This window comes from Nicotiana tomentosiformis, chromosome 2 (assembly GCF_000390325.3).
Source record: "Nicotiana tomentosiformis chromosome 2, ASM39032v3, whole genome shotgun sequence".
Lineage (NCBI taxonomy): Eukaryota > Viridiplantae > Streptophyta > Magnoliopsida > Solanales > Solanaceae > Nicotiana > Nicotiana tomentosiformis.
This window is the reverse complement of record NC_090813.1, coordinates 18280863-18291215: the sequence shown is the minus strand read 5'-3', so window position 1 is coordinate 18291215 and position 10353 is coordinate 18280863. Positions and strand designations below refer to the sequence as shown.

The window sequence follows — 10353 nt, the reverse complement described above, 5'->3', positions numbered from 1 at the left end:
TGAGACACAAAAGGGGTATATACTCCTAGACCTAAATACTAAGCAATTCTTCACATGCAGGTATATGATATTCAGAGAGTTATTGTTTCCTTTTGCATATGGAAACAATATTGCTTGGTCACAAAATGAGGATAATCATCAGGACCTAAACTCACAGATGTGTTCCCCCCTTCACATTGACACTATGGAGATCAGAAACACTGCTGAGAATCTAAACTGTGAAGAAGCTTCAGCTAAGAGGGAAGATTCAATTCATCATGAAGAAGTTGTTCAAACTGATCTGCAAATTCATGAATTGCAAGATGCAGAAATGAATGAAGAAACACAAGCTGAAGCTCCAACTGCAACCCAAGGAAGTTGAGAAGATCAAGGAAGCCCACAACAAACTGCAAATGCACAGGTTATTATGGAAGAAAATGATAATACAAATGAAGAACCACAATGTGGTAGAAAGTCCATTCAGACAGTCCAAGGAGCCCATTTGGATGAAAGATTATGTCACGAGTAAGAAGTCCAATTCTTGTAGCTATCCACTCTCAAATTATTTGGCTTATGACAAGACCACTCCTTGATATCAGTGTTATTTGATAAAATTCTCTCAACTGGTAGAGCCACAAACTTTCAAGGAAGTAGTACATGATAGCAGGTGGGTGGAGGCAATGAAACAGGAGGTCAAAGCTTTGGAAGATAATAAAACATGGAGCAGAGTTGACTTACCAAAAGGAAAGAACACAATGGGCTCACAGTGGGTGTATAAATTAAGTACAAGTCCAATGGAGAAATTGAGAGATTTAAGACCAGGTTAGTCACAAAAGGATACATTCAAAGAGATGATCTTCTGATCACAGAAAATAGTGCAGAGTTAGTTGAACATGCAAAGACTATCCTGGACCAACAATTTAGAGTCAATGATTTAGGAGAAATTAAATATTTCCTAGGCATTGAAGTCCTGAGATCTAAGGCTGGGATTTTACTAAATCAAAGAAAGTACATACTAGAATTAATCTCAGAATTAAGATTGAGTGGAGCTAAGCTTGCCTTTACACCCCTGGAAGCAAATGTCAGACTAACTACTGCTGAATATGATCAAGCAAATGGAAAGGTGATGAATTACTAGAAGACATCAGCACTTATTAGAGATTGATTGGCAAGCTCTTATATGTCGCTATTACTAGACCTGATATCAATTATGCAGTGCAAACATTAAGTCAGTTTATACAAAGGCCTAAGAAGTCTCATTGGGAGTCTGTAGTGAGAGTTGTAAGATACTTGAAGAGTGCACCAGGGCAAGAAATTTTGATGAGTTTTGGAAATACAGAGAAACTTTACATGTTGTTGTGATTCAGATTGGGCTGCATGTCCTAACATTAGGAGAACAATTACTGGGTATGTTGTGAAGTTAGGAGATAGCTTGATGTCATGGAAATCAAAAAATCTGCAAGCTGTGTCCAGAAGTTCACATGAGGTTGAGTACATAATACGGTTGTAGCAATAACAGAACTAACATGGTTGTTGGGACTGTTTAAGGAGTTGGGTGTTCAGGTTAATTCACCGGTGATAACTTTCAGTGACAGTACATCAACCATTCATATTGAAGAGAATCTCATCCTACATGAGAGAACAAACCATATCGAGATTGATTGCCACTTCATTCGAGACAAGATTAAGGAGGGAGTAGTCAAGGCAGTTCATGCGAATACAAAGGATCAACAAGCAGACTTACTAACAAAAGGGCTAGGAACTGCACAACACATGAATCTACTTGGCAAGCTTGGTGTGCTCAATTTCTTGCACTCTCCAGCTTGAGGGGGCATGTTCAAGTGAAGCATCTGCTGCTGCTCACATGTATTGGTTAGTTAGGAAAGTTAGTTACGACTGTTAGGAAGTTAATGACTGATGTTAATGAGTTGTGTTAGTTAGTTAAACTAATTAGTATTGTTAGTGGTTAGTATATATGTACAAGTGTTAGCTACTGAAGGAATGAATGAAACAATTATCATTTCTAAATGCTCTGCTCTTCTCCTTCACTCTAACTTTATAGACTAACAAATCAAGAGCTTCAATCCTTGCATTTTAGCAATTATTCCCAATTAAGACTTTGTAGAATTTTGCTTCAGAACTTGATATTTATTGAAATTGTATTTTTCAATTGGAAGTATGCTTCCCCAGTATATGCAGAAAAGTGTATAGTTATATTATTTTCCATTATTTATTGATGGAAGAATCACAATGTTAAAGCATCATATCCCACGTGTCTAAATATGTAACATTGATTATATCCCACGCATCTATTAATGGTTATATAAAGGTAAACTGTTTACATCACACCTCATGAGGTACAATCATTTCCATGCGGAATATTTTGGGCACCAGATTATTTTTTTTAATTTTATATATTTTTATTATAGGACCGACTTTTAATTTATATTTATATTTTTTTTACGACTAGTGAAAAACTCTTACGTTATGTATTGGTGATAGAATAAAATATTTAAGATAGAATGTATGTCTACTTTTCTATCAATTTAAAATAATTTAATTAAAATAATTAGCACGTCTATCAGATAATTTACTATTTGCAAAATATTTAAAAATTGAGGAAATAACGCATAATGCCTATCAAGGTCAAAATAATTACCCGGTGTTGCCCACTTGAAAATTAATTATAATTCCTACCTATACAACACAAACTTATTACTGTACTATCCAATTTTCTATTTTTCCTTTAATTTGCTTTACCCCACGCGAGGGGCATGTGAAAAATGCAAATCTATTCCCCTTTTTATTTTATTTTATTTTATGACTTGAATCACATTACTTTTAACTATCTTTCTGTCTATGGTATGTACTTTGACTGTAGAAATATATATTAATAATTATTTGAAAAATAAAAATGAAATAGGATATTCGCAGTGAGAAAAATGGACAAGAGGAATAAGTTGATCGGAGAAACTCCCAGTTACCGTGCATACCACAATTTCAAAAGGATTGTCCTGAATTTTTGTTCAATTGTTGTCCACATTTTCAATAAATAAATAATAATATTTATTAACATTAATGCAATTCCATAGAGGTATTATTCATTGCATAAGCTCTCATTAAGTTAATTAGATTATGTGACAACTGATATTATTTCAGTTTAATAATTAAATTTAAAAAATAAATTTAAACTCTTTGCGTACAATTGTATACCCTGTTGGTATAGCTATATACTATACTGGTATCATAAGTTAGTTGGAGCATTTTTTGGTTGTATTAGCTACATTTAATTGGTACACTATTTGATTTTTCTTTAGTAATAGTAGAATAGTACAATATCTTAAATTTGTTTAATTTTATTTTATGCATGTGTATTATGTAATCATTTTGATTTTTTCTTTATGCGTTTATTTTATATAATAGTATTATAATACAATATCATGAAATACATTCTTATATTAATATGTGGTACACTATTTTTTTGATTTTTCTGTCTATGCATATGTATTATGTAATAGCAGTATAGTCATATATAGTTTCCTGGAATTAATTAGTAGAAATGTATACCCTATTGGTATAATTATATGTCATATTGGTATCATATGGTAGTTAGAATATTTTTTGGTTGTTTTAACTGCATTTTTAAGTGAATTCTATTCTGAACTGATTTATATGATCATGTTTGCTGTGTTGGATTTTCTTGTACCTATGGACATAGATTTTGTGTATAATGTAATAGTTTTTATAGTTATATGCAGTTGTTGGAACGATCCCTTACAACTATATACCATGTTAGTATAACACTATATTGGAATCATATGCTAGTTGAATTATTTTTTGGTTGTATTAGCTACATTTAATTGGTACACTATTTGATTTTCTTTTAATAATAGTAATATAGTACAATATCTTGAAATACTTTATTATATTAATACGTGGTATACTATTTTTTTATTTTTCTCTTTATGCATGTGTGTTATGTAATAGTAGTATAGTCATACAGTTGTCGGAAATTAACCAGTAAAGCTGTATACCATGTTGGTATAGTTATATGCCATATTGGTATCATATGGTAGTTTGAATATTTTTTGTTTGTTTTAGCTGCATTTTTAAGTGATTACTATTCTGATATTATTTATATGAACATGATTTGCAGTGCTGAAATTTTTTTGTGCCGATAGACATATATTATGTGTATTATGTAATAGTTTATATAGTTATAGGCAATTGTTGGAACGACCCCATACAACTATATACCCTGTTAGTATACAGAATGAGCAAGTTGCTTTGCGAATATTTAGCTTGCAATGCGAGCATGTAATTTTTCCATACTTTTATTGTATCCTTTAATGTTTTGGTACACTAGTCTAGTCGTAGATAGTTGTAGCAATATTCTAGAGCAATCATATACTCTGTTGGTATACATGTATACCATATTGGTATCATATGGTACTAGAAATCTTTTTTGCTACTTATACTTTTATTGTATTTTCTAATATTTTATTATCATTTCTATTCTAACTAATATATATGGAGATTTGGTGGCCGTAGATTATGTTTTCTTGCTCCATAACTAGTTGTGTTACTGTTAATGGTAGAGTGTGTACTGATATTTATAGGGAAGGAGATCAAGGTTTGCATGACAATCACGTATTGATTCTTTGAATATGATTATGTAATTTATGGTGCTCAACAACAGTTAGTGTGATATTCAGTGAATTAGATCAAGTGACAACTGATATTATTTCAGTTTAATAATTGAATTTTAAAAATGAGAAAAAAGACAAAAGGTATATTATACTAATTATATTTAAAAAAAGGTGAACAAATATTTACTATATCAATTATTTTTTCTTATTGTATAAAAAAAAGAATAATAAAAATAGTGAAAACAGTAAATGAAATTAGATTATGAAGAGAAAAAGAATATAAAAAAATAAGTTAAATGAAATTAGAAAAGGAAAAAAGAAAAAAATAAGAAGAAAACGAGAAAAAAGAAAAGGAGAAAAGAAAGAAAAAAAGGAAAAAAGAAAAGAAGCATAGAAAAAAAAGAATTGGAGAAAAAAGAAAAAATTTCCCGCAAAAACTACTATGGGTAGAAAATGTAATTAGTTTGATGGGTAAAAAAATAAATGGGTAGGCAATGGTAAATAATTTTATTTTTGTGGGTAACTGTGTCATTCCCCCTTAAAAATTTATACAACTAAATACACATAGCAACAATTTTGTGACTTACACGCTGCACCAAGTATTATATGATTTGTGATATCTTATATTGCTTGGATTCACTAAAAATATTATTTATATTTATATCGAATTCTAAAAAAATACACTATTTTAGAATATTCGATAATAATTCAACGATAATTTCGAAGAATCCAAATCATACTATTTGATAATATGAATTCAGTGATGATATGAATTTGCTGTCACAAGGCGGCTTAATGGTATTGGAGGCCTAAAGATAAGCCATAATAAGAGGTCTTAAACTTGTTTAATAATTTTACATATTTTTGTTTAAAGTTTGTTCTCTTTACTTTTTGAGATGTAATTTAATATTTGACGATGTACCGAACCCATTTAATCTTTGTTGAAACATTACTAACTTGATAAGATTTTATTAAGTTTAATTTTGATTCTTTTTTCATATGACCCTCAACATAACTTACAATATATCATTGCCTCCGAAGTAACAATCATGTGGGAATTTATATTTACAAAGATATAAACAAATCAACTATAGTTTTTAACGATCTAAATAGCTTGAATCGTACTGAAAAAAAAAATATCTTATAGAACTAGAGTTATAAATAAAATTGATTTAAGTTGGAGGGAGAAGAACTAGAAAGAAGTGCATATTTAATTGCCTTTTCTTTTGTTAGAATTTTCTCAACTAATTATAAGAAAAGTCCATATAATAAATATAATAAATATTTAAATTACATATAAGAAGTATAGCTTTTGGGACCTCTAATTTTGTGAGGCCTTAAGTGAGGCTTTAGTAAGCCGCCTTTACTTGCCGACAACTTTTAAGAAGTTCTACTCTTTTGCCATTTTTAGAAAAAGTTAAGTAGGCCATCAATGACGAAATGAAGCGGTCAGCTTTCATATATATCTAGAAGAAGAGTCGGAATCAAAGTGTGGTTCATTTGGACTCAAGCGATATAAATAAATTTTAAATTTTTGGGTATTATTTTATATATAATGCGTTTATTTAACGAGCTATATCTTAACGGCAGTTTTGTCCGTTAAGGTATTCACCGCACTATAAATAAATGTGATCCCACCAATAATTCATCTGTACTTAACTGACCCACCAATATTTCATATGGGTATACCGTCCATTATGCATGCGCTATATATCTATAGCGCGATCACCGCGCTATATATAAAATGTGGCCCACAAATAATTCATCAGCACACCCACCAATAATGCCCTATATATTTGTTGGTTGAGTCCCAGAGAACCACACATATGCAACATGAGTTAATATGCCAACATTTATTTAAAAGCAACTGCATAATTTAAAAAGAAATGATTGCGATTTACCAAGAACACACGAATCTAATCTAATTAAAAGAATTCATATCTTGTACGTAATTAAATATTTTAAGTAAGTGTATTCACATGAGGAGGTATTGATTGACGTCGCCGACCAACTTACATTTCCATTTTTCTTGAAAGTCATCAACTTGTTTTATGACTTTTAATCGCAATAATTTAATCTTATATCTTATCGCAAAAGTCAAGTGCCACAATAAGAAAAACAACAACCTATCAATTTGCACTTATTTTTTCAGGAAAAAGAAAAGGTGGGTTTGTCAACATGTGAGACATTAGTAGGAAGTGGACAATGTCAATTGCATCGTGTAAAACATAACTAAGTTTCGAGGGACATAGTTTAACATTGATTTTACATTATTGAGGCATAGATTTGAAATGCTAAACTAACATATCTTACTAAATTGACGGACAAAAATTTGGTTGAAATTTAATTTTTTTTTTTTAGTTGTGTTGAAAAATAAATTTTGGAAGTTAAAGTTATCTTTTGGACATATATTTTATTTGAATAAAAGTTAAAATTTTGTGATTGAAAAAAAAATTTCACCCAAAAATTGTCCTAAACTAGTTTTTAAAAACTTGAATTTTTTCAAAAACTGATCATATTCCATGATTAAATTTTCTTGTTTTTTACAACAGCCAAAATTTATGACCAACCAGTGACAAGAACTGAACTTTAAAATCAAAGGTCATATCTAATTGACATAGCCATCGCATATGCCTCTATCATTTGAATCGCTGTACACTTAAAACTATTTTTGTCCTAATTACCCCTGTACTTGGTTATTTGATGAGTCAGCTTCACAGGATTAAGACTATTAAAATGCGAAGTTCCAAAAAATAATTAATATAAAAAATAGTTTATGCGTGCGCCATTAAACAATGCCAAATGGGGTCCTGAGGTGATAGCAAGAAATATAATAAAAGCTACCATTACACAATTCATAGCAAACTAGTAAGTCACAAAAAAACTAAGGAGAGAGATGGAATGGGAATGGAGCTATCTATTTTTTTCTACAATCATTTTCTTACCAGTTCTTCTACTAATATTTCCCAAGAAAAAGGCTATTTCTTCTTCCTATAGGTTACCTCCAGGACCACCAGGATTACCAATTTTTGGTAATATGTTTGAACTAGGAACTTTGCCATACAAAAAAGTTGCAGTTCTAAAACAGAAATATGGTCCTGTTTTGTGGTTAAAAATTGGTCCTTCTATTAATTCTATGGTAGTTCAAACAGCTCAAGCTGCTGCAGACTTATTCAAAAACCATGATATTTCCTTTGCAGATAGATGTCCTGTTGATGTGAATCAGGCACATAATTACTATCAAGGGTCAATGGCTTTAGGCCAATATGGTTCGTTTTGGCGCTTTCAAAGGCGGATATGTACTGTTGAAATGTTTGTAAACAAAAAGATAAATGAAACAGTGTCCGTTAGACGCAAATGTGTAAATGATATGGTTAAATGGATTGAGAAAGAAGCAAATGTCGTGAAAAAAGGAAGTGGGATTGAGTTAACGCGTTTTGTATTTCTTGCATCGTTTAATATGTTAGGGAATTTGATTTTTTCAAAAGACTTGGCGGATCCAGACTCAGAGGAGGCCTCGGATTTCTTCAATGCCATGAAAGGAATTATGGAATGGTCAGGTATTCCTAATGTTTCTGATATATTTCCAAGTCTTAAAAGATTTGATTTACAAAGTTTGAGAAAGAAGATGACGCGAGATATGGGAAAGGCCATGGAATTTGGATCTGCATTTCTTAAGGAACGAGAGGAAGAGCGAATCAAAGGCGGGGAGAAAAGGGATAAAGATTTCTTGGATGTTTTGCTTGAATTTGAGGGCACTGGAAAAGATGAACCAGCTAAATTATCTGAACATGAGATCAAAATATTAGTAATGGTAAGTTTTTTGAAATCTTTAGACTTCTCTTTTACAACATTAATTTTTATTTCAATCAGTAGTATTTGGAGCATAAACCTCTACTATATTTTCTTCAATATTAGTTTATATGTCCTTCACTATAACTTGTTTAATTTGGAGCCTAGTTTGATCTAAATGATTAGTTTTTTCTGCTTTATATGTCCTTCACTATAACATGTGTACTTGGAAAGGGAGCCTTGGAGTAACGAGATAGTTGTCCCCATATCAAGCAGAGAAAGCAGCCACTAATTGCTTGTATTAGGGTAAACTATCTACATCTAGAGGTGTGACCCTTTTCCGGACCCTACGTGAATGCAGGATGTGGTGCACGTGTGCATGGGGCTGCCCTATAACATGTGTACTTAATGGTAACTTGAGAAGTTATAAAATAGATCAGTAAAATGTACTTTTAAACTGTACTTCTGCACTGCCTAGTATTTGTACTGCAGTTTAGTGTCCTACTTTTATACTATAAAATTAAGTTTCCTCTGCATATATGAAACATCAGGAAATGTTTTTAGCCGGTTCAGAGACGACTAGCAGCAGCGTAGAATGGGCGCTAACGGAGCTCCTCCGTCACCCCGAAGCAATGGCCAAAGTGAAAGAAGAGTTATCAAAAGTAGTAGGACCAAACAAGAAGTTTGAAGAAAGTGACATTGACAATCTTCCTTATATGCAAGCTATATTAAAGGAATCACTACGTTTACATCCTCCTCTCCCTTTCTTGATCCCAAGAAGTACAATTCAAGATACTAAGTTCATGGGATATGACATACCAAAAGGTACTCAAGTTTTAGTAAACGTCTGGGCGATTGGAAGAGATCCTGAATGTTGGGACGACCCTATGAGTTTTAAGCCCGAGAGGTTTCTTGGCTCGAAAATAGATGTGAAAGGGCAGAATTATGAGCTTATGCCGTTTGGTGCTGGGCGAAGAATGTGCGTTGGTTTGCCTTTAGGTCATAGGATGATGCATTTTGCTTTGGGATCTTTGCTACACGAATTCGACTGGGAACTTCCTGATGGTGTCTCTCCTAAATCTATCAATATGGATGAAAGTTTGGGGGTTACAGCGAGAAAACGCCACTCTTTGAAAGTAATACCAAAAAAGGCTTGAGAACTTATGTATTTGAGTTTTCATAGTTATGTTTTGTGCATATTTTCTTACTTATATTTGGAGTAAACCAGTATTCCTGTTGTGTTATGAACAAGTTGTAGTGCTGCCTACTGGAGTTTGTGTTAGTACTGAGTTTGTATTTACCTGGATCTTTGTTAAACAATATTATAATTTGGAGAAATTCATATTTGAATGATGTAAACTGATAGGTTTTGGACTAACCACATATAGGTGATGTCGGACCTAAAACTCCCAAGTATTTGCTTTAAGTCTCAAAAACAAGTTAAACTTGAGGAGTAATTAATACTTATCCAACTCTTCCCCTTTCAAATATATCGTTTTGTAGTTATGCATTCACCAACTTTGTAATAATAACTGAAAAGATATACTCATACTTAGTATTTGCACTAAACAAATGAATGCAAAACATATCTCTTGCATATAAAATTTATCATTTCATTATAGTTAAAATAATATATATTCTCACTTTAATTTAATTTGTGACTGCTACATTTAGTATGAGTATTAAAAAGACGAACGTGTATCCTCCTAATCTAAGATAAATCAAGTGACATTTTAATGCTAGAAATCTGTCGCCGGCTATACTGGGATCTTTTATGAATTTATTCCAATAAAATAGGAACCACTAAAGGCTAATTTAATTATTTTAAGTTTTCAACTGCAAAGAGCTATGGAGAAATACAATATTGTATACCATAGTTTTCTGACTCAGACAAGAAAAGGCTAGCAATTATTTTAGCTTTGAGGTGCTAAGA

At 31.8% G+C, this 10353-nt stretch overlaps 2 protein-coding genes across 2 annotated transcripts; both read left to right on the top strand.

Moving 5' to 3' along the window:
* Window positions 1–659: 659 nt before the first annotated feature.
* LOC138904425 (uncharacterized) lies at window positions 660–1806 on the top strand. The gene is made up of 3 exons (XM_070192925.1): window positions 660–801; window positions 849–1102; window positions 1528–1806. Exons 1-3 carry the CDS (start codon window positions 660–662, stop codon window positions 1804–1806), a joined length of 675 nt encoding a protein of 224 aa, XP_070049026.1.
* A 5657-nt stretch (window positions 1807–7463) lies between these two features.
* On the top strand, window positions 7464–9779 carry LOC104097766 (cytochrome P450 76A2-like). Its single transcript, XM_009604384.4, has 2 exons — window positions 7464–8442; window positions 8972–9779. Exons 1-2 carry the CDS (start codon window positions 7525–7527, stop codon window positions 9575–9577), a joined length of 1524 nt encoding a protein of 507 aa, XP_009602679.1. The 5' UTR covers window positions 7464–7524; the 3' UTR covers window positions 9578–9779.
* The last annotated feature ends 574 nt before the right edge of the window (window positions 9780–10353 follow it).

Bases quoted from the DNA above. Each gene is read 5' to 3' on its own strand.
- LOC138904425 (XM_070192925.1), top strand. From the start codon at position 660: ATGAAACAGGAGGTCAAAGCTTTGGAAGATAATAAAACATGGAGCAGA. The intron at 802-848 runs GTTAGTCACAAA...TTCTGATCACAG, and splicing joins ATTGAGAGATTTAAGACCAG to AAAATAGTGCAGAGTTAGTT. The intron at 1,103-1,527 runs GTGATGAATTAC...GGACTGTTTAAG, and splicing joins ATGATCAAGCAAATGGAAAG to GAGTTGGGTGTTCAGGTTAA.
- LOC104097766 (XM_009604384.4), top strand. From the start codon at position 7,525: ATGGAATGGGAATGGAGCTATCTATTTTTTTCTACAATCATTTTCTTA. The intron at 8,443-8,971 runs GTAAGTTTTTTG...ATGAAACATCAG, and splicing joins AGATCAAAATATTAGTAATG to GAAATGTTTTTAGCCGGTTC.